This window comes from Saccostrea cucullata, unplaced genomic scaffold (genome assembly GCF_032062105.1).
Source record: "Saccostrea cucullata isolate Sc308-1 unplaced genomic scaffold, CSIRO_AGI_Scuc_v1 ctg26, whole genome shotgun sequence".
Lineage (NCBI taxonomy): Eukaryota > Metazoa > Mollusca > Bivalvia > Ostreida > Ostreidae > Saccostrea > Saccostrea cuccullata.
In genome coordinates this window covers 479,261-505,010 of record NW_026935606.1, presented here as the reverse complement: position 1 = coordinate 505,010, position 25,750 = coordinate 479,261, and the positions used below count along the sequence as shown (strand labels likewise).

The 25,750-nt window shown below is 31.6% G+C and overlaps 1 protein-coding gene across 1 annotated transcript; it reads right to left on the bottom strand.

The window, feature by feature from the left end:
• Positions 1–1,469: 1,469 nt before the first annotated feature.
• LOC134243383 (allene oxide synthase-lipoxygenase protein-like) lies at positions 1,470–25,628 on the bottom strand. Its single transcript, XM_062725634.1, has 17 exons — positions 25,481–25,628; positions 23,180–23,353; positions 22,779–22,823; positions 22,495–22,626; positions 19,680–19,730; positions 19,454–19,548; positions 19,194–19,323; positions 18,095–18,184; positions 16,613–16,730; positions 16,204–16,321; positions 14,910–15,002; positions 7,664–7,730; positions 6,119–6,209; positions 5,885–5,985; positions 4,840–5,004; positions 3,912–4,072; positions 1,470–1,637 (listed from the first exon to the last, which is right to left on the bottom strand). The coding sequence occupies exons 2-17, from the start codon at positions 23,348–23,350 to the stop codon at positions 1,499–1,501; spliced, it is 1,767 nt and encodes a 588-aa protein (XP_062581618.1). The 5' UTR covers positions 23,351–23,353; positions 25,481–25,628; the 3' UTR covers positions 1,470–1,498.
• Positions 25,629–25,750: the final 122 nt, after the last annotated feature.

Below are 25,750 nucleotides of genomic sequence, written 5' to 3'. Positions count from 1 at the left end.
AACTTTGATTTAATATGAAAGGCAATACAAGCTTCATGTTCCTTTCTTTTTCTTCCCTTTTTAATGATTACATGCTTATTATTATTATTAATTTCACAATTACCAGATGTTTAGAAAGCCTTGATCAGAAAATGGAAACATGGTAGCTGTCAGTTTAAACAAAGTGTAAAGAAAGCATAGAAATTATCGCAGATCAAAGCCGAAATATTTATATTCTTCATTATCTGATTGAAGGAAACTGGTTCTCATGTCTTCTATATGGTGTTTTAACCTTGAATGGTTGACCTTTTCTTCAAAATGAATTGTCACTAATGTTGTTTTTCTTTATATTGGATTGTGTGTATCAATAACTTTAATCAAATACAGTGTGTTTTGAAAAAAAATGTGTTTATAAATTGCCGGAATAGCAGAAATAAAACTGCATGCAGTAGCTATCAAGAGATAATTATTATATTGAACATAAATTTTTAGCACTATGTGTTTTACATATATATCTTCAAACTTCAGGCTATGGGTTTCCTAATTCCTCTACTTATTCTTACAACACTTCTTGTTAATTTTTGAAAGCATTTAATCCCTGCAGGATGTTATTATCATATGCAATTGCTGAAACATTCAGTATCACCGGGGCATAAAATACTGTTAATAACCTCTAGCAATGTTCTTTTTTTACAAACAAATGCAACAACACTTACATATATTAAAAAGCATTGCACGTGTTATAAACCCCACCCCCTGCTTATTTCCAGAATGATATTAGAATAAATTGCACGTGCTTTTGACCCCGCCATATATTATTTTACAGAATAATAGTTAATAAATCGTAATAGATAAATCTTATTTCTGATGCTTTAATATAAGCTGAAAAATATTGAATTAACTGGATGTTAGATTCTCAGCAAAGCTGCGGAGCCTTTTAGTTACCGTGGTGTTTCAGTGCTGTACCTCGAAAGTGTAAAAATCATTTTGTCTCCACCAAACTGAACGCATTTGTACAAGTATATCTATTGTTAAATCTATGTACCAATTTGGTAAATACGTTATACGTATGTTATACAGTTTACGAAGGCCATTTGATAAGAAATGCAATATACAGTATTTCACAGTAAATTTAGAGGCCTTTGATTTTATCTATAACAGCTAAAAAGTTCTATTAATAAATTCCTCAACACAGAAAACCCAATGCATTTTCCTACTGTCATCGCAATGAAATTCACTTAAATGTAAGCATTGTCACTACAATGTGCAGAAAACTGTTTACAATAGCTAAAAAATAATGTTAGCTAGATCTTAGCAATTGTGAGATCTTTTTATCCAAAAAATCATATGAAATCGATCAACGGAAAATTGTATATTGTTAAATATGTCATTGGAAGTTATATTTATCAGTGTGTTTGGAGAATTCCAAAGATAAGTATAGTATGCTGAGCTTTTATTCTTCAGTAGATGGACACTAAGACCGAAGACATGTGTTAAAGTTAACAGGGGAAGTAATCCTTCAAACACTTATGGAGTTTCGAACATTTTTAGGAAGCAGATATTCGTAGGGGTACTCATGAATCTTGTGTTCAGAATTCACAATGGAGCTATTCCTTTGATTTATGTTGTACGAAACTGTTTTCAGGTTTTGTTGAAATCTGCAAAATAATTCAATAAATTTAAGTAAACAAAGATGGATAATAAGGCAAGCTTTTTCTTTTTTTAGGGCACCTGAGTAAACTCAGGTGACCTATTGCTATCTATTGTCGTCCGTCGTCGTGCGTCTTCCGTCGTGCGCCGTGCGTTAACATTTTCAGCTTCTTCTCTGCAACCACTCAACCAATTTTGACCAAATTTGCCACAAAGCATCTATGGGTAACGGGAAACAAAAATTGTGAATTTCATGGTCCCTGCCCCCCTGGGGCCTGAGGGGTGGGGCAAAAACCTGTTAAATTAATGAAATCTTTAAAAATCTTCTCCTTTACTCCTGGACATCAAGCAGTCAAACTGTTTGCATGATTGTAATCAACATTAAGTCCTCTACCAAAATTGTGAAATTCATGGCCCCAGGGTCAGGGGTTCTAGTGCTAGGGCGGGGCTAAATTTATTACATGGTGAAAATGCATAAACTCTTTGAGAATCTTCTTCTCTGCTCATGGGCATTAAATAAACATACCAAGTACATAGTTATGTTGAATTAGGTGGCCTCTACCAAAATTGTGAAATTCATGGCCCCTGGGTCAGGGGTTCTAGTGCTAGGGCGGGGCTTTATTGATTATATAGTGAAAATACATTAATTCTTTAAAAATCTTCTTCTCTACTCCTGGGCATTAAATAAAATAACTAAGTACAAAGTTGTGTTGAATAAGACTGCCTCTCCCCAATTTGTGAATTTCAGGGCCCCTAAGTCAGGGGTTCTTGTTTTAGGGTGGGGCTCTAATGATTATATAGTGAAATGCATGAATTGTTTGAACATCTTATCCTTTGCTCGTGGTCAATATACTAATGATCTAATTACATATTTAAGGCCAGGATTTATTTTATTTTCTGTTTTTTCAGTAAAAAAAAAATTCCGATTTCAAATTTGAGTCGGGATCGAGATTTCAAATTTACGAACTCGCACTTCCGGTTTAAGATGAAACGGCGGGTAAATAAAGCTAGATCTGCGAAGATAGCTTGGTTTATTGTAAAATTCATCGATAAGAGTGCCATTCAAAACGTTTCACCAGTTCAAAGGACAAATAAAATGCTGACGACTTTGTTGCACAATGACATGCCGGTGAGATAATTATGTATTCGTTTCAAAAGTTTCTGTAAATTATTTTCCTCCCACGGGTTTTAAATTGCCCGCGGTAGCTATTGCAAATTGCCAGCGACATTGTTTAGGTCTCTGTTATAGCTTACAGTCTAAGCATCATTCTTCAGAAAAGATTTGCTTATGCATCAGACGTAATGAATAAAACTATGGGAGAAGTTAAGTCCATTTAAGGAAGAAATAAACAATAACTTGAAGAAATAAAAAAAAATTCAACTTGTAAAAAGCAAGAATATACAAATATATACAGGCATGTAGTATCATTTGTATCAGCCAGAAAAATTATTTTACACTTAATTGAAAAAATTGTTCACCAAACTCCGCAATACCCACTGTCTGTTTTATGATAGGAATTATAATTTATAGACATCAAGTATATTTTATAACAATGTCTACACATTCACCTAACACATATAAAAAAATGAAGATATATTGAAAGACTTTTAAAGAATTGATTTTTTAAAATATATTTTGATCAACATCACAAAATTTATATAACTGGCCCAAACTAGCAGATGATGAAATAAGGAATTAAATGTTCTACTTTCCTATTTGTAAGCATTATGTGTCCAATGGTAAGGAGCCTATTAGGATAGCATAAAAAAAGAATGTTCAAATGTTGATAATTGATTTATCCAAAAAAAAATTTTTTATTTCCTTCTCCCTCGGGACTTTTTCATTCTGATGTTCATAACTAAACCTAAAAATAAAAAAAATGCTGGCCTTAGGATGAAGAAAGGGGCCACTTTCAAAATAGATAATTTCAGGGCTGCTGGGTCAGGGGTACCAGGGGGGTACTTTGACTAAAAATAAATTAATGCTTTGCAATCTGCTCTTTGATAAGCAATAGTGCCTCTTTCAAAATTTGTGAATTTCATGGCTTTTGGATTAAAACTCGAACCAAATACAATCACTGGAAAGTTGTTACATGATACTCAGGTGACTTATAAGGCCCGTGGGCCTCTTGTTTACATTTCATACTCATTCAGTATACAGAATAAGTTTCAATGGTTATGGCGTTTGTATTTATAGCTCAAAATAATTTGATATGTAAGGTACATGTATATCTAATGGAATAAATTGAAAGCATTGTACAGTACGTTAAACTCCTACATACTTTCGCACAATTTGTCTTCCAACATCGTCCATGGCATTCCAGTACACAGACTCATAGTTGCCAAGGTTGTTACTCGTAATAGTGATCAAAGTCACCATTATTTGTATTGTAGAGAAAAATTCCGGCCCTGTTGGCATTGATGCGTCAAGGTTAGGCAAACCCTTTCAAAAAATGTAATTATAGTAAAAATGATCTTTATATTACATGATTACATTTTCCTAGATACTTCTTTATATTCAGTCATTTCCTAGCAATGACCTTGTTATACCATGCAACAATATGTTAAACTTATGTAACTTGTTTTAGTAAATAATCACCCAGCGCAGAGCGCTTTGTCTTCACATGGTCTTTTTTTTATCTGTTTTCAAGAAAGGATAATCAGGCCAATTGTTCAATTGTTAATTTTCGAATCGACAATCCACCCCCGTCTTCAACCGCTGTGTTTTATTTTGTTTGACCCACCTTCTTGATGGCAGGCAGAAATGTAGCATATTTTTGTGTATGTTTGAATTTGTTATGTTATGGTGGGGGGGGGGGGGGGGGGGCTAAAGATATATATGTATGTTATATATTGCCAAAGTTCCATGATTTTCTTTTCTAGCCTGGATGACCAAGTGTCTTTTTGATATTCCTTTTCTTTGTACACCATTTTATTATGATGCAAAGGGTCAGATTGTGCAATATTGTGATTAGGATATGAAATACTTCATATTCCCTCTTTCTGACCAATGTTCTTGTATAGTAAATTTTTACTACTTTCGTCATTAACTTCATAAAATGACATTTGTTTACTTCTAGTTTGTTTATGCCAGCTTTAAAGAAACAAGCTCAGTCGTTTGGCAGAACTATGGAACTTAAAGTAATATTTGGAAAAAATAATGTTCAATTCAAAAGTGTTATGGGGCAATGATATGAAATATATATTTACGGTTTCTACGTCGGGTTGGCCATTCAAAAGAAGAGGCATGTTTGGAGGGAAGGCATATTGTTCATACTGTGGAAAGTTTGATGCAGAATGCTCCACGCTACAGGTGTAAATGAAATTCGTCAGCACGGTCACGACATTAGCTATGCCGTCAAACTCTGGTAGACCCTAGGAAAGAGAATTGATTTTTATATAAAAAATATTTCTTTACATTAATTAAATAACAAAATTTTCATTTAACACTTTTAAAATTTTCGTTTTCAGCAAAAATGACTAAAATCCTTAGAATCGTACATTTAATGAGAGGTATGTAAAAACATAACCCGCAATCTTCATGTACATAGGCATAATTTCATTTGTATATGGGGTTTCTTGATGCAAACTTAAAAAATACGTTCTGCATTTATAAATAAAAATATCATTTTCTTAAAAATAAACTAGGTTTATTTTCTAAAGTCAATTTCGCTTAAATTTGAAGAACAAACTATGTTAAATAAAATCAGTTGCGAAAATTTCATTGCCCTCTGCAGTTATGCGGTAGTTCTCAAAAGGTATGTCAATTTACTCCATTCAAAAAAGTTTAAAAAGGCATGAAAGATACAACCTCCTAGCTGCAACGTTGTGTGCAGTTTTTTTTATCACGCACACTTCTCTGTTTGCACACATTGTTCCAGCAATAAATGGAGATTACATCTAGTATATTTTCATGAAAACATAATAAAGAAGGAAATGGAGATAACGAACAGTATTCAGTATCAAAGTCCATAAAACAATACAAAATAGGAGCAGAGCAAACACGGACCTCCGAAACATCAAAGGTGGGATGAAGTGGCATGGAGGAGTGAGCATCCCCTGCTGATCGGTCACATCCGCTGTGTGCTCCTTGTCATAATGGAAAAATTCGTCGGCAATTCAGTGTATAAATAATGAACTAACAATTAGTATGAAAAACGTCAGTGAACAATTGACTTAATGATAAATTATATTTGCTTGCAAGGTCATTATTGTAATGCTTAAATATTAAAATGCATATTCCAAAAAGAATTACCAGCATTCCACAGCCTCCCATTCCATTCATGGACCGAGGTGCTACAAGTTCAGCTCTGAGGGCCTGAATTTCCTGGTCTTGTAAAACTTCCTTGTCAACATCTAGGAGATTTTTAAAATCAAAACGATGAAATATATATTTGAGATCCTGAGAGTGTGTTGAATGAAATCTGAAAACTGCATTTTCCTTTCTCTAATGTATATAAATCGTAGTAATTAAAAATAGTAAACAAACCGTAGTAATGTGTAACGTATTCGTGAACGTAGTTTCGTATCACTTCATATATCTGTAGGGCGTCGTCCCTGAAAAAGTATCCCGGTATATCCTGAAAAAAAGAGAAATCTTTGATTTGATCTTTGACACATAAAGACACTGAAGTTGACATCAAAAGAAAGTTAGCGTTTTTGATTGACCATATCTATGTGGTTTTTGGAGACCAGATCTTCCAACAATTTATTGGAATCCTCATGGGTAGCAATTGCGCTTTGTTATTAGCACATCTATTTCTATATTCATATGAAGCAAAATTTGTGCAAAATCTTATGCGTGAAAAGAAGGAAACACTTTCTGTGGCCTTCAACTCGACATTTAGATTTACTGACGACGCATTGACAAGTAAAAATGGTAATTCCCATTCCTACATCGATACGATATATAGGCCTTTCAACTAATTTTTCAAGTTAAACATATGGTAAAAAACATTGTATAGATGGATTTATAGGTACATGAAATTATCAAAAAAGATAAAAACTTATGCATACTTTTAATTACATCATTAAAAGGTTTAATCATTTATAATTGACTTTTCCGATGTTGTGTTTAAGGACAGGTAACTCAGGTGTGAAAAATGACCAACTTAGTGCCGATTTATGAGTTATCGTTTATAGGAATGACATATAGGTTGCTTCAGCATTGGTATTGTTATATACACAAAAGGATTCCTTACATTGTTTTGTACACAAAACGTTTTGCCCAAGAGAAAGAGAATGCCTTCACTCTACCTGAAATAACAGGGTCAAATGAATGGGGAACAGACTATATTCAATAGTTTTAACTCTCTTTGACGATTATAATGAAGAAGAAAATTTAATGTCATGTCTTTTGTGTTCGCGCTTTTTCGCTTCCTATATAGATATATATACTTTTACAAGTAAATGCAACAATTGATCATCTTATTTGTGTTACTAAGCACGAAGGGGAACGACCGAGTATAAAAATTTAATTAGGTTAGAACTGAGAAGGAGGGTAGATTTCACTTTTTATTTTATTTAAAAATTTTAATTATATGCAGTAAACCGGTGTCCGCAACTACACAGTAAATAAGTTTAACATTGGTGCTAAATTTTAAAACCACCGGATTCTACTGAGAGCTAAGAAACACTTGGGAAATGCTAAAAACTGCCTTGCGTGTAAACAGTTAGATACCCCGAGCCTGCTCTAAACAAGTTTCAGCAGTGAGTTATCGTTCATAACTCCGACCCCTAGCGGCAGTTGAAAGGCCTACGATATATCCTGGTGAGCTTGAGATAAAAGATACCACAGAGTCTGACATATCTGTTTCATACTCGGATATTTTACGTCACAAGACTACATATGAAAATCGTATCAAATGACTTACTGTGATAAGCTCGTTTTAACCTCCAATCCCTCTTTCATATATTGTTGTTTACGAAAAGTGTTGACAAAAAAGGATAAAACTTTTGTGGTATGACTGACATTTACAATATACAAAGAAAATCTAAATCATATGTATGCTACTTAAGTAATGAAAAGATTTACCATGACACCTCGCTTGCGGAAGTTATCTTCTATTGATGCATGTTCCTCAAATGACCATTTTTCATTGCTAAAATTGTAAGAATAAAGTAAAGAAGAAGAAAAAAATATTGTTGAAAGACAATTCATTTTTCCAATTGATATATCCGTCATCATTTTGATTGATAATTGTTCAATAATCTATATTTGATGAAAGATATAAAAGACTTCTTTTCATATCTAATCTATTTCATTATATTGATAAGTTTAGCCTAGCTAACTTTTAAAGACTATGAAACATTATGCTCTGCAAAAGCATTCAAAACATAGAGGATTCACTACGTTTTATGATTAAATGTATAAAAGGATTATATGTTCTTCTGAGAAACACAGTTAATATGTTGTCATAGTCCTGAAGATTGAAAATGAATTTAGTAGAGTTAAATTCGATCGTGTAATTTTTTGTTATACGATTGAGTGTGTGGATATATATATATATATATATATATATATATATATATATATATATATATATATATATATATATATATATATATATATATATATATATATATATATATATAAGCACTAAAAATGACCAACGACACGAACAATAAAAATTGTCAAATTTTCGGGACGCCCTGTCCCTTCCTCAGGACAAAGAGAAAAGTTAAAAAGTCATAAGAACAAAGGAAAAAGAGAAACAAAAACAACTAGCACTACTACTGAACTACTAAACACTAGATATTTACATACTTAATTACATGATGAATTGGAAATTTTAAGAACACTAATAAAGAAAGAAATCAGGACCGCTATGAAATGCGTCCGGTCTATCGGGTATACTCGGGTGAAGTGCGATTTACATAATTGAACGAATTAATTATGCTAATTAGTTACGACAATCAGTAAATCGTACATTGTTTCATTCTCTCAAAATGGCGTAACTTTACTTAATAAAGAATAATCGAAGAAAAATAATATAGCAGGGATATTTAAACATATGAATTATGATCAATTATAAATTTTGAAATATTTAAGGACTTATTACCGGGAAAAAATAATTAACAAAGGTGTAAGCAATACATAGTTATGAGAGTTGTTCGAGAGTTGGTGACGCAAATTAACTGTAGAGTTTACACTAAATTGAGAGAATAATCTTGTTTAGTATCATCAGGAATTGGGTCTAGTTTACGTTCATTCTGGTGAAGTCATTCAGTTTGTTAATACCATTAGGGCGGAATGACTTCAATCTGTGCATCCAGAACTTTTCTTTGCTTTTTCTCTGAGCATCTGTCCATCTTGGGTTATGGTCAATCACCACTACTGTCATGTCCTCCCATTTGTGACCCTCAAGGTTGAAATGTTCCCCATATATATATATTGGATTATTCAACACTATAACAAGATGCGGATAAAAAAGAGAAAAATAATGCTTCAAAATTACCCGATGGAAAAGGAAATTGTACAATTTACAAAAGACAGCCTTCAAGAGGATTGCAGGAAAAAAAATATTCACTAACAAAAAATCTACGCGAAAGTAAACTTAAATTGAAGTTGAGGTAATTGAAAACCAATGTAAGCATTTTGAAAGAGTCCAAAGTGATACAAAAGACATTAAGGAGTTGATACAAAAGTTCAAGTCATTAAATAATATTCAAAAAAGAATTCTTGAACTCAAATTATAGAGAGGAAATTACAAATAAAGAAGATGCACTTTGTAGAAGATTACGACTAGCTTAATTTTTTTTTTAAAATCTATTGTATCCAATGAAAGTGATTTTTTGCAACTTAAGGGTAGGAAACAAACTTAGATAAAATTTATATAGTGAAAACTTTTTTCGCGAACATACGACAGAAAAAAAACATCAGGAATAACGTGAATAAATTAAAATTCGATACAATTGAAAATTTAAGCAATGATGAAAGTATTATCATTAAAGAAACTTATAAAGGTAGCGCTAAAAATTGATCGTGAATATTACAAATCAATTTGTCTTTCTGTGCTAGAAAACAGTTCATATTTTTTTTTAAAGACCTTACGTATGAAATTAATGAGGTTGTCTTTTAAGATTAAAGTATCCGATCCATAGTAGCCTTTGATTCCATGAATTTTAATGCATAACAGATATATACTGGCTGAATATTCATTATATGTAGACATAATCTTCATGTTTTAGTATCTATATAGAAGAGTGGAATGTTTTTTTTTTTACCTTCGCAGCATTTCTTAGTCTGCTCCGATTTATAGAAAAAATACTTCTAACGACAAATAATTTTTATTTGGTCCAGCATAGTTTTTTAACCTATTTCGAATATTCTAAAATCGAAAAAAATATGCTGGCCTCCAAGAAAATTTCGTTAAAGAGGCCAAAATGGCGATTAAAAATGGCGGACATAAATTTTTTTGAATTTACTCTTCTTAATTTCGTTCAAATAGGAGAAATAATGTTTGAATATCTCACTGAGTGTAATACAAATATAAAAATGATAATAGAATGCTAACTTTATTAGTTTAACTCAGAGAATTAGTCGTTTCTACGAAAGCCCAGAAGGCTCATTCTAGATTCAAGTTTCGAAATACGAGATTCAAAATTCGGGATTCGAAATTCGAGTTTCGAGATTCAAGATCCAGATTAACCAATCAAAAGGCTCATTCGAGATTCGAAGTTCGAAATACGAAATTCGAAATTAGAGTTTCGAGATTCAAAATCCAGATTAACCAATCAAATGCGGGTTCAACATTTGATTACTCCTCTTTATTATGTTTTATCTATTAATAAATCGTTTAAAATATTTATAACAAATGAGTCATTTGATGAAATTACAATGCAAGAAAGACTAAAGACTAAAGATTTTCAAAATCCCCACCCCTACCCTAGTATATTTTAATCTTTTATCGTTAATATAATAAATACCGGTATATTGTTTATTTCAATGTAAAGACCACACACGCAGTGTAAAACTTTTCATGTATGAATGACCGGGTGTGGCATCGCCATATTTTGGTGGTATGTGTTCAGTTGAATTTAAATTCGTTTACTGATTAATTCTTTTATTTTTGTTTGTGTGTTCTATTGGTAATGTGTGTATATATTTTGTTTGTTTGTAGCTCATTGCCAATTTGATGTTTAATTAAAAATAAAGAACCATAAAAAGAACTTGACTTTAGTCGTTACAATAACACTATGGTCAGAGACTTAAATATAAAACCATAACACTATAGTTCTGCAGCTCATTTAGACTAATCTACTGTTTGATATCAGATAAAATGAATGCTGCATTTATTCTAATTCATATTTGCAATCTGTATTGTATATATAATTGTTCATTAATTCAAGAAATCAAAGCCTTAGATGAAGATAAGTAATTGGAAACATTTTTATGTACTGATTATTCTCTCTATTAGGAAAACGAACACGGTTTTTATTTATCAAGGCTACGTTGCCTTTCAAGTTTTTAAAGTAACATTTTCAGTGTCGGGAAAAATTGGCAGGTGTGGCGGGTAGGGGTGGGGATTTTGTTAATCTTTAGTCACTATTTATAACTTTATTATTATGTCAACAACCCTTCATATAACGTAGACAATGCAAAAATATATATATTCCTGATATATGTATTCTATTTAATATTTAAGAAGTCATAATATGAATTGAAGTATATCTTGCTTATCAAAAATCCAATGATCATTTAACTTTCCTTCTAATATATATAACACTTTCTTGCATTGTAATTTCATCAAATGACTCATTTATTATACATTTAATAAACGATTTATTGATAGATAAAACATAATAAAGGGGAGTAATCAAATGTTGAACCCTCATTTGATTGGTTAATCTGGATTTTGAATCTCGAAACTCTAATTTCGAATCTCGTATTTCGAACTTCGAATCTCGAATGAGCCTTTTGATTGGTTAATCTGGATCTTGAATCTCGAAGCTTGAATTTCGAATCTCGAAGTTTGAATCTCGTATTTCGAAACTTGAATCTCGAATGTACGAAAGCCCAGAAGGCTCATTCGAGATTCAAGATTCGAAATACGAGATTCAAAATTCGAGATTCGAAATTCGAGTTTCGAGATTCAAGATCCAGATTAACCAATCAAAAGGCTCATTCGAGATTCGAGGTTCGAAATACGAGATTCGAAATTCGAGTTTCGAGATTCAAGATCCAGATTAACCAATCAAAAGCGGGTTCAAGATTTGATTACTTCCCTTTATTATGATTTTACTATCAAGAAATCGTTTAATATATAAATAACAAATAGGCCATTCAATTAAATTACAATGCAAGAAATAGTGTTATATATATTAGAAGGAAATTTAAATATCATTGGATTTTTTTATCAGCAAGATATACTTCAATTTATATTATAGCTTCTTAAATATTAAATAGAATACATATATCAGGAATATATATTTTTGTATTGTCTACTTTGTTTACGGCGTTGATGACTTATAAATAAAATTATGAATACGTGTCAAGTGTCTAAAGATTAACAATAACTCCACCCCTACCCACCCCGCCTGCCTATTTTTCCAAACACACTGAAAGACTTGAAACATGAAAGACGACGTAGTATTGATAAAAAAAATCGCGTTCGTTTTCCTGATAGAGGAAATACATAAAAATTAAGTATTCAATTACTTATCTTCATCTAAGGCTTTGATTTCTTGAATTAATTAAAAATTATATCTACAATACAGCTTGGCAATATGAATTAGAATAAATGCTGCATTTATTTTATCTTATATCAAATAGTAGATGAGTCTAAATTAGATGCAGAACTATATAGCGTTATGGTGTTATATTTTAGTCTCTAACCATAGCTTTATGACCAAAGACTAAAATATACTCTTATCAAACCTTATATAACGCTACAGTTTGATTCAGCAGTCAAGTCTCACTGCACAAGTGTACCCTTTATATACCCTTAAATTATTGTGCAGTGTAGATACGACTCATAACATTTCATATCTAATTATAATCAAATGCAACATTCTCCATCAGCAACGATCTGATGAAATAAAATTAGTTGACCTACTTGTTCCGAAAGACAACGATAAGACCATATAATATTCCATATATACGTATTTACTATTTTGTTAAATTAGAAAAATAAAATTATATATGTATTTTTCAAAATATAATCCAAATTTTAATTTTATTTCGTTTTAATACATAAAACGTTTTTTCTTGCATTATCATTTTAGCAAATGATACATTTGTTATAAATATATTCAACGATTTCTTGACAATAAAAACGTAACAAAGGGAAGTAATCAAAAGTTGAACCCGCTTTTGATTGGTTAGTTTGGATCTTGAATTTCGAAACTCGAATTTCGAATCTCGAAGTTTGAATCTCGTATTTCGAAACCTGAATCTCGAATGAGCCTTCTGGGCTTTTGTACGTTTCTACACTTAATTAGAATTTTCCCTGACTTTTTTTTGTCTATTGTTCTAAATTCTGCTTTGTTCAGGATTTTACATTTGCAAATATCCAAACACTGCAGATTTGTATTTTTTCCTCTACATCTCACTATTCTTCAACTGAATGATGGTGCAGCTGTTAGTTAAGAGACAATATAGCGATTCAAAATGGCGGCCGGGTATGCTTTCTTTTTCAAATTATTTCTTAATGTCATTAACATAAGAGAAAGGATTTGTGAATATCTTACTGAGCGTAGTACAACAATGTAAATTTCCAATAGAACACTAATATTATCATTTTAATTTGGAAATTGTATGTGTTTAATTTGAAATGTGTTAATTAGCTCAAAATAGTGATTCAAAATAACGTCATATTCACTCGAATTTCGTAAAATCCTCAAAACTGCTTAATTCTAATTCGTTTTGCAGAAAATAAGTTTCAGTTTGTTTTTTTTATATATAGTATTGATTAGTCCATTAAATATGAACAAACAGAAAATAGAAAAGATTCATTTTTTTCTGGAAATAGTAAAAACAAACTCGACAGAAGGGTTTCCAAATCCCTCCTCTCGTATTTGACCGTGTTCCAAAGCCTTTGAGCACCCGTCCACCTATAATCACTCCTGAATCATGTCATTATCAACTCTACTTTTACTTCTACTTCAACATCCCTCAGCACACCATCAAATTTAACTGAAGAAATTCTTGTCCAATTTCATCGAACACTTTGTTCCACCTTTGCTTTTAGCACTCATAAGAATTTAGTAAATATCCCCTAATATCTTCCATTTCAGATTTATTTGCTAAATGTTTCAGTTTGTCTTCGGAATTTTGGTATTGTCAATACTCAAGTAAAATGGTGCCCCGTGTCGAGGATGACAACTCCGTTGGCACGTAAAAGATCGTTTCTCTGGAGTTCGAAAAAGAGAAAGCTCAGTGAGGGCCGCCAGAGAATCAAAAACCAATTATTTAAACTGATAGTCCGCCGAAACATGGCTGAAAAATTGCCGACTCGGCGTTAAACAATATACAATCAATCAAATGTGATAACCTGGGCCAGTTATGGTGAAAATTACAAAGGGCAGAGAGGAGACATAGAATGACAGTGCACCTACAACAAATAAGAGAACCAAAATACCGGTGTACCACTGTAAGCAAAACCATCAGAGACTGTTAAAAAGCAATTTCACTGTTTTCCTTTTTAAAGATTCGGAATACTACAGAAAAAACGTGAAACGACATAAACGTCTTTTAAATGCCACGTAATTATACTTAATGAGAAAAATACTTTTACCCCCATTATTTAACTGTGTTATTTGTTTTAAAAAAATAAATTCATGTACTAAATTACTCACAAACGTTATATGTGTACCATGACGTCATTATGAATTTTGCTAAAACGAATCTAAGTATTAGCGCGTTTTGACGTCAAAATAAGAATGTTAATTTTAAAACATATGAATTATGCAATGTATTGTATTTTAATATAAATACAATTTTCGTGTATACTCACTTATAGAATTATGCACAGAGAAACCTGCACTTGCGTGACTTCACAATGAGGCTTCAGACACATTAGAAAAATGCAACGTATAGGACAGCGAGAAATTCAAATATTGAGTATGTTTTTTGGTGCTTTCAAATATGTAAAATGTAAATGTAAAAAATGTTTTCAAGTTTAGTGTGAATTATTGATGTTTAAATCAGACAGACTTGCCTGTAGGCATATTTGTTATTAAACGTTAGCAAAACAGAAAAAAAAGAAATGATGGAAATTGAGAATGGAGATTCGTTTGTATAGAGCTTTCATTTTACACTAAAGCAAAGCTGTTCTTACTGTTTTGCTAACAATTTCACCATGTTCCTTTGGCCTAAGTACATTATATTATCAATGACTCCTCCAGGTTCAATCAGATCCAATATAGCCAGTCTGCAATATAACAAAGATAGTTGATATTTAGAGAAAGGGGCAATGAGGATAAATAACAGGAAAACCCTTCCGAAATTCAAATATATTTGCTTAAATATAGGCGCCTATCTCACTAAAGATTAGTAAAGAAGTGACTTCTTAGTGGTTCTGTTAAGTCTTTTGTATTTGACCAAGACCTAATTCATTTAATAAAAAGTGATAAAGGAAACTTTACAATTTAAGATAAGGTTTGAAAAATTTTACAAATACACAAAATTATGATACCTAAGAGTCTAGACGGGAATTTTTTAGTCGAGGTCACTTTTTTACGTTTTTGAAAAATCGAAAATTTCTAACATGATTGTATTTAAAAGAAATATTGAAAAAAACTATGTTTTTCTTCTATGTTGGAGATCGAAAAATTGGTTTGTGACATGTATCTTCAAATGAATTGTTTGAGTCTTATAAGTGAAAAGAAGAAAACACTTGCTGTGGCCTTCAGTTCAATATTTAGATATATCGACGACGCATTGTCCATTAACATTGTAATTTCCATTTGTATGTCGATGCGATATATCCGGGTGAACCTGAGATAAAAGATACCACAGAGTCTGACACATCTGTTTCATTTTTGGATATTGTACTCGAAAAAGACGTTAATGGCAATCTAACAACCAAGCTCTATGATAAACGTGATGACTTTAATTTTTCTATCGTCAGCTTCCCTTACTTATGCAGCAATATACCTTCATCACCTGCATATGGAATGTATGAATCTCAGTTGATTCGATACGCAAGAGCATGTTCTACGTATGAACAATTTCTAAAATGAGGCATATTATTAACAAACAAGTTGATGAAACAAGAATTTTAGCAGTCTCGTTTAAAGTAATTCGTAGGTTCTAAGGTCGATAAAATGGCATTGTCAGCTAATAAAAATTATCATTTAGTCAAATGCTGACCGATATTTTTCATACTTATTGTAAGTCCATTATTTATACACTGACTTGACAGATTTTTCTGTCATTTCCTAATCATGACAAGGAGCACACGGCGGGTGTGGCCGGTCGCCAGGGGATGCTTGCTCTTCCATGGCGCCTGTTCCTTTCTCTGATGTTTTGGAGGTATGTGTTAGCTCTGCTCCTGTTTTGTATTTTTGTGGACTTTGATATTGAATACAGTTCGTTATCTCGATATCCTTCGGTAAGAAAAAATAACTTACTCATTTATGAAGTGCATGTTGTGGAAATGAGGATGCATTAATTTGTATATTGGGTGCCTCTCGGAGAGATTTCTGTGCACACACACGCTTACTCCTCCCATCATTAGATGTGTATCGCCTACATATATGAAACGTTATCAATAAAATTTATCACAGGCTTTTGAAAATTGTCTTAACATCGTTGAATTTGGATATTTTTACATCTAAGTTTAAGACAACTCTCCCCTTGCTTCCTTTCAAAATGAAGACTTTTAAAGAGGAAAACAATTCAAACAATTATCCATGTTTCTTAACCTGTGCATGATATTAAGTCTCATTCAATAATAAAATTATTTGTATCATCTGTCCTTAATATAGTCAATAATATTTCCACATAAGGTAGTGGAAATCTAAAAAAAAAAACTATTACCTAAATGACTGATCGCTTCATGATATTGAGCATCCAACATATTGAACCACATTCTGCTTTTGACCCACTTTTGAAGTTTGTCTACAGAATCAGAATCTCTTGGAGGTGGAGTGTATACCTAAAATCAAAATATTATCACCGTTTCACTTTTATCGACTATAGTTCTATGTTAGTTTTGCCATCTTTCTTGAAATATCAATTTTTTTCAGATTTACACTTTTTTTTCAAAAATTGAATTTTCATTATGTCGGAGAAAATGTGAATTAAATTCAAAACCAATTCCTTGTCAAAAGATGGAACATAAATGTACAAAAATAATCCATAAACTATTTGCTAGTAGACATTGTGCACTTAAGGACAAGGTAATTTTAATGATACGCTGCATATGACAAGATCATATTTTAATATTATAGTCTACAAATTTAATTATAATTGTGTTATTAATTTAATTATAACACAATGTGTCTCAAACTCGGCATTACATTAAGTACATCCCTCATTAGAACTATAGTCATTTACAATTTCATAGAAAATGCACTGACACATAGTTTAAAACAATTTTCATCATTCTGAGACGATTTATCTACACAACCATATAATGCATGTCTGTCTCTTTGTTCTTTTTCTTGCATCTCCCTAAACAACTCCCTATTAGCCAAGTGGAATATTCCAGAGCAAAACTAAAACAAATCATTGTGTTCCAATTTTATTTTCATTGTTCAAATATTGCAGTAAATGATCTGGTAACGTTCTTTTTTCTTAAAAACATAGAGATATTATAACAAGCTAAAATTCGATGCAGGAGCTAAAAGCCAGAGATTTAGTGGCCTGAGATAAATTTTCTAGTCCGCGAGATGAGTTTTGACATACATGTATTTTAGCTATAGGGAGATTGATTAATAGCATGCTAAAGAAAATAAAGACAAGTTTGCAAGTACTTTCTCTCTGGAAGTGTAAATGAGTGAAATTCTGCAAAAGTTTTAGTCATTGTTATTTTCAATTCGATACAGTCAGCTATTATTATTATACATGTATTGTGACCTACGCTATTTGTTTCAGAAACAAGCACATCTGCCTAATAAGGGATACAGTGTGCTACTATTTAGATTATAAACAGTGTTATACTTTTACTTACTAAGTTTAATCCATCGTTATGATTTTTTTAATCATAAAACCTAATCTTTATTTGATGTAAATAGATTAATTCAGTTAACGACGTTTTTAAAAAGTAGAAAACGGTTCCACTATTATTTTAATTACTATTCAAAAACTCAATCAAATTTGATGTGTTTTAGAAGGCATATATGGGTAATTAGACAATCTGTACAAAGAATTATCCAATGAAAATGTCCTTTCTTAAATAAAAAAAAAAGAAACTCATCAGAAAATATTTTTATTTATTGAAGCAATAATTTTTATTGAAATTATTTTTGTCAAATTCCTAAAAGAACTCCGTAATCTCTTTTTATTTGATTTTCTTACCTCATTATTATTAGGGCTATTGTCAAAACAAATTGCTACTGGCATCAGCACATTGGTGTATATTGTAAATAAGGCAATAGGCGCCAAAAGCTAAAACGAAAGCAGAAAAAATTAAGTGTAATTTAAAGAACATTTTTATTGAAAATATGTCATTTATATGCTTAAAAAGCTTATTTTCAGATAGAGCAAAATGCAGATGATTTTTTGCTATTTGTTTGTGTCCATCGTTGTCGTCTACCATTCGTCTGTGGTAGAACTTTTTTTGCCATTACCTGAACCACTGAAACAAATTCGAACTTAACCAAATTTGACATATTGCAATAATGTATCAAGACGGAAAGAATAACTTGGTTTTCTTTGCTCCACTAAAATATATGAGAAAAAAGTAAATAGGTGCATGGTTACATAAGATGAATCAGGGTTTTCTTATCCAAAATTGTCATATGAGTGACACCAAAGTTAGGGGTTCTTATGTGTGCGGGAAATGGAGATTGGGGTGGGATTGCTCTTGATAGAAAAGATTTTTTTAAATGGGCTTCTGATGTTAGAAGTGGTGCAATATTGAGAATGTAGCAAAAGTGTACTATTTCTTAAAAAAATATTTTTGTACTTCTGCGTACATGTATCTAAACAGATAATTTGTATACTAGTAGTTTAGTTGACCCTTTTTCTGAATTTGTGAAATTTGAAAGCCATTTCATTAAAAAGTTAAATGAAATTAACTTTAGAAAATCTTCATCTTGATCATAAGTATTAAGAAAGCAATGTAGCAACGCACTTTGAAAAAACTGCACAAGGACAATGTCATAGTTAATGCTAATGAAAAGTATTTGAGACTGTTTGCTCTTCGTAAATTTAAATGTCTAATGGGACTTTAGAATTTGAGTACTGCTCTTTGCTTCAAATTTCATACAGTAGATAATACGAAAAAAAAAATGCTGCATGGAATATATGTGTTAAGGATTGGTTTTCTATTTGGTTTACAAGATACTTAAGTTTGAAAACATTAAGTTGTTATCATACATACATCACAATCAGCATATGTTAACATGCATTATTTTCATTTTTTTTTTAACTTTTAAACTAAGTATCTCCTTACTGACGGTTCATTGAAAGATACTTCAGTCAGGTCCACAATAAACAATGTCTTGTCCTGTATATGAGTCTTTAGGGACTTTCCTCCTAGATATGGATGGTCATTTTCTATTGTTTTTACAAACGGTGTAAATCTACAAAATCAAATTGTTTTGATCACAAAATTTGTTGTGTGGAATATACATGTAGCACAAAACAACTACTTTGTATCTCAAAACACGTTCAACAATAGATTTTCATCCAAATTTGGAAGTAAAACTAAACTGTTGAGGAATTTCGGTCGCCAGCTTGATGAGATTTCGTGTTACACCATTCAGTCTCTGCCATGCAAACCAATGGTCCATTTGAGCTTTTTGTTTCTAAAGAGATGAACCAAAATTATAAAATAAGGAGCAAAATGTGAATGAGAATAGTTGGTCGCTCGAAAGAGAGAGGTGTATGGTCTACGAAATAGTTAATTTTTAAGTATAATTTCCATGAATTAACTTACACGAGTTTGATTTGGTCCATCTACAGATTCGGTTCTCCACACTTCACAGCCCTGAAGAAGTTAATACAAAGTTAACGTGTAATCTGTTAAACAGAAAAGTTAACTGGAAACTTCCGTATTCATCGAAATAAGAACATACAAGAATGATAAAAAAAAGTTCGATAACTATCTCTATATTTACAAAACCACAACTCAGTTCAGAGTGAAAATTGGTAAATCTAAAGGCATTAACATGTTCTATTAGTAGCAGATGTTAATTAATGTTTGCAACGTGCAATCTGTAAATGACATCAATGTGTATCTGATGTGACTAATCGTAACTTTTGGAACCTTTACGACAACCTCAGTATTTAGCAGACGTCATTGCAACCTCCTTTTTTTACAAACTTTGAAATAAAGGTGCAGAGTCCTCTAGTTTTCGTGGAGTATGATTTAAAACTTTTTGAGATGTAAAAGGATTACCAAAAATATACGAAAGAATGGACTTTCAACTTTGTCCATCTAGTTCTTTAATAAATAGGAAGCGACTCCGTGTTGTATAATTAATTTAACAACCAGTGATGTTAATACTATGGATGTTGCTTTTCCGACCTTTGACGAAGAGGACCAAGTCGATGCGATTGATCTTGTAACACAATGATTGATATAGTTGTATTCGAGCAGGGAATGGCTGTAAAGTTTAATAATCCTATTCATATCTTCTAAATTCCTTTAAAATTGTATATTATAATTTGTAAGTTAATGAAGTCAAGGGACACTGCGAGAACTTCAATCATTAATTGGGTTAACTGTTTTATTGTAGGGAGGGAGGTGATTACAGATTATTTTAATTCTGGTGCCAGTGAAAGTAAGCTTGGGAAAAATAGTCCTTAATTAGCATTTTTTATGAATAAAAGGTTGCCAGGTTACGATGACCGTTCAATAAATAATGATAAATATCGTCTAAAAATAAGAAAAGTACGCTATACATGTATATATTCTTACTAGTTTCAATCAGGCATTAAAACAGTCATTCCCTGTTACCCTTTATACATGTCATAATTCTTTGTATCCATTGACAGAAATCCTCAACAAACTCATCTTTAGGAATACCACAGTGACACAGAAGAATGTCATTTCCCATGATTTATACAATATTGTACAATTTTCCTTTGGTTGTTTTTATGTGAAATTGGAATATATAGATCTCACAATGGCTGTAATCTTACAAATATTGTTGATTGAAAAAGTACTGTATACTTTCTATTCTTTAAAATCTTTTTATTTCCCTAAGCTTAATCACTGGTGTGTTGTCGGGTACAGGGAAATTACCCTGTGTAAGGGTATTAGGACTTCATTTGCAGGAAATCAACTTATTTTTCCTAAGTGTGATTTAAACATGAAAGTACCAGTGCTAGTCCTTCAATTTGGAGTATGTACGTGAACCATTTGAAATATATGTACTATGGTAAACAAGGGTGAGGCAGGTAGAGTGAGGGCCTGAGTCAGAACTTAAATCCATTCATTCCATGTTGCATTCACTCTTATTGGTACCAAGAGTTCAGTTCCCACCACAGTCACCTGTTGGGGCGCTATCGCACCAGGTCAGTAGGGAGGTCATCCCGGTCCCCAGGTAATGATTTCCTGGATTCCGCCGGGGTATTTACATCTATGTATAAATCGATTGTGACAAATAGTTGCCACAAAATGTTATAATTGTTTTGCAATAAATGTGATTAAAATTTATATCTGTCTTTATTCATTGCGTCTGGGATTAAAGTTTACTTAAGGGAAAAGGAAACTTACGGTAAACTTTTGAATTAAATTAAAATTATCATTTCCAATATTTTTTCTAGTATTGTTATTCAACCTTTAATCAACAAGTTACGAAAATCTTTTGTGACTTTGACTGATAATTCCTTAGTTATTCAAATTGATATGTCAATACCCCCCCCCCCCCCCCCCCAAAAAAAAAATCTCAAGCGATGAAATGTCTGGAAGGTGACTCCTTCTCTTTAGACGAATATCAAGATCATTCCCGGTTCAGTTAAATGCGGTCCAAAATTTTCAAATTTCAACAATCTACAAATCAACAATCTGGGTTTCTATACTGGTTCCCATACTGGTTAATAATTTAGAAAGTAATATCAAGGACAAATAGACACTGAAATAAAAGTGGGTAAAACATGGTGCAATGAGGAACCAGATATCAATATTCCGATTGCTCTTCCTCCTTCCTCAATGGTCATTTCCCCATTGTTTTGTGTTTTAGTTAAACCAATAATGGTCAGAAATAGATGCTGATCATAAAAAACACGTGCTTCAAAGTACAAATTTATTGTTTTTGGGCTTTGTCAGGGGACATTGGTTTTCATCGGCGGTAACTGATTTTCCTTCAACAATTGTTATAAAGATTTATTGGTTATAATAATTTGAAAACATCATACCATTCTATCATGCAATAAATACATTTATTAGAGTGAACATTTGGTTAATTAGTTTTGTTAGGTGTATAGTTTATGAAGGGAAAGCATAATATAGATTTTATCTACAATTTATCCAAAGAATTTTCTTCTGATAATAAAAATAAACTTTCATAATTACAAATTGTGTTGTGAACTTTAAGACAAGGGGATCAGCTAACGTGAATATTCTTCTTAAATTCAGCAGGGGATGCTCACTACTTCATGGCCCTGATCCCACCTCCAAACATTTTGAGGTCCGTATTTCCTCTACTCTTATTTTGTATTGTTTTGATCTTGAATATTGTTTGTTATCTCCATATGTTTGATGAAGAATATTTGATGAATTTCAAGACAAACATGTTCCCTCTTACCTTTGGTTCTTTAAGTACGCAGGAAGATGTAAAATGATTGATCATTTTGCGAATTGTCCATCCACCACAATGTAAAAAATTAAAAACCAGTCCATAGAAAAAGAAAAAGATGTATCGGGCTTTATATTTCATCTGCAGGAAACATTAAAGAAAAGTGCAAATAAAACAAACACCTGTTTATGACATTTGTAGCATTTTCTGAGATTTTGCTCGACCATTAAGATATGACAAAATAACCCACATTGCTCAATCTAGTTTGAATTAATTTTTAGATAAAAACTTACAAAGGTCAAAGTTGACCACCGTTCTTCTTTTGGAAGTTTGCGAAGCTACAAATGAATGAATTTTAGAATGACATATTATGTAATAAAAGATTATATATCTCACATTCTTTTCTTAATAAATTTTCATGAGCTGAAAAATACCGTTTTTTAAAATTATGATCGACGTTTTAACATCAACCAAAATTACAGGAAGAAAACAGAATAATACAGAAGAAAGTAATTATCAATCTTCAAATTTTCAAATTTAAAGAAAAAAATGTATATTAAATTTTTATTCTAATACATTTTCCAAGTATGTTAACATTTCTTACATCGAAACTAAAAAGCACAATTTAATAGGAGATGGAGTTGTACATTTAAAAAAATGTTTGCATCTAATCCTGAAAAAATCAAATACTCACAATTGGTGGAACATTAACAATATTGATTTCCCTCTGCACGATATCAGAAAGTCCGAATGTGTTTTGTTCCAGTTCATAATTCTCCCTAGCCTTTTCTAGTTTTAGGTTTCTAGATTGGATTTCTTGATCATGTTGTGGCAGCGATGGGGGTTGTACGTGCAGGTTGCCCATTTGCTGAAATAATTTCTTGAGCTGATTGTGACGAAGTAATTTACACCCTTATTTATATCTAAATTCAAATATAAGAATTATACCGGAACGAAGGATGTAATTAATTCACTCTCGGGGGAATCCCGGTCAGTTTATTTTACAGGTATTTTGTAACAATACTTTCATTGAAAATGAGGCCTAAAGAATTTAACACATATTTTTTTCTGGGTAAAAATATTTATATTGGACATTGCAACCTACACTTTAACCGAGATTTTCGACATAAGTTACCTATATTATACGAGGGTTGACCCAAAAAGTCGTAGACAGAGAAAGTAGTTTTGTGTTCCTTTGCCTTATTTAATTTCTTTCTTTTTCATAGCAAAGAGTAAAATTTTATGATCATGCATTTCAAGTTTCATGATGATATCACATCTTATAAGAAAGTTATGAAAAAAATAAGAAAGAATATAAGTGTACACCGGCGCACGAAAGCAAGCGTAAATTACGTCTATTATAACGTCATGATCTCTTTGTCTGCTTCACTCGTGGGTATTTTATACATTCAATATTTTTTTTAAGTGATAGACTACTCTTGATTAAGGGACATATTTAAATTCACTACTGTCTTTTTGTTTTTCACTTGTTTCTTTTTTAAAGCAGATTAAAATTTCAGTCGAAATTTAGACGGTGAAATTTAGTCGAAAGATCGTCTTACATTCTAGGCAGTAGAGAGTACAAATTGTTTTACGTCGTTCGCCGTCCAGATTGTTCCCAAATATCTGCGTTTATCAAACAGTACTCTACTTCTTACATGCCATAATTAACTATTTTCAGTACAGAGATAAAACTCACATTGAATATCGTGCAATTTAAAAATAACTTCTTTATAAAAATGTGGTGTTTAACGCCACTTCTGTACTCTTTTTTCCCGTCTCTGATGTATATTAACCATATCCAATACAATTTATTAAATCTCCGTGCGTTTGACGACGTCATTTTCATCATCTTCAATTTCAATGATACTATGAAAATCATGACACCAATCGTCTGTTTCTAATGATATTTATATGAAATTTTGATATGTTATTAAAAATTTTATTCTGGTTTTAGTGATTCAAAATTGAGTTCAATGTATAGTGTATTACATAGTTTTAAAGATATAAAAGCAAATGTAACAGTTATATGCGTAAATTATTTAGAATTTTGTCCGTGGGACGACAGGCCTTATCGGCCTTCATATAAATCGTCCTAATATTATTAATATGAAATATATGTATTTTAAAATTAACAATTTTAAAGAACATTTACTATATTATGTCTATGCAAAATTTGGTAAGTATTGGTTGCATGTTCAAAAAATCATAAACATTGTCTACGACGTTTTGGGACAACCCTCGTACTTGTCATAACTTGCAAATTCTTTTCATTTTTATAAGTAACTGAAATCGTAATTCAAATGTTATAATAACTTTGTAAAACTAAAAATAATTTCTTCCACCTTCTTGTGACATTATTGATTTATGTCCGGCTTTTATACCCTTATTTATATCTAAACATAGAAATGTAACTGTTAATGAATTCGGTCTTGGAACTTGATTGTTTTCTAAAGAAAACTTAGAATATCTAAAAGAATTTTAACCTTGATTTCATTAAAACTGAAATGAACAATATATGAGCATCCATGTCCTTTCGACGTCCGGTGTTACGCCTTGTTCAAAGATCGCGGAACAAGTTCGATTACGTAAAGTACAGTAACCTTATAGTTATATAAGAAAAATTCCGGTCTATTTATGAAAAGGCTCGGACTTTTTAAGAAAAGGTCTGCATATAATGAAAGGTTTGTTATGCAAATTATCCAGCAAAATAAATAACAAATTGTAAATCTAGTCTTAAAAAAAATTTGCTATATCCCACGTATTTTTCAAGAAATGATTTTTTTTTTAATTTCTGATTGACAATTAAACATCAATCAAATATTTTTGGAATTTATACAGAAGAATACGTAACATAATTTTAAAATTATCGTATGAATGTTCCCAGTATGTTAACGTTTGCTACATTGAAACTAAATGGCATTTGTCAACAGGCAAATGTGATGTAATAAAAGAAAATATTTGCATCTGATGCTAAAAAAAATCATATACTCACAATTGATGGAGCATTAACAATATTAACTTCCTGTTGTACAATCAGTTAGTCCGATTGTCTTTTGCTCCAGTTGATAATAAATAATAGACGAGCATCTATAAGACATATAACCATGAATGTTACAAAACTGAAATTGACAACAGTTGAGCATCCATGTCCTTTCGACGTCCGGTCTTGCACAATATTTGTTCCGCCTCGTTTAATATTCACCGGAGCAAGTTCGCTAAGGTAAAGTACAGTAGAAGGTCCGGTGTAACAACGAAAAGTACA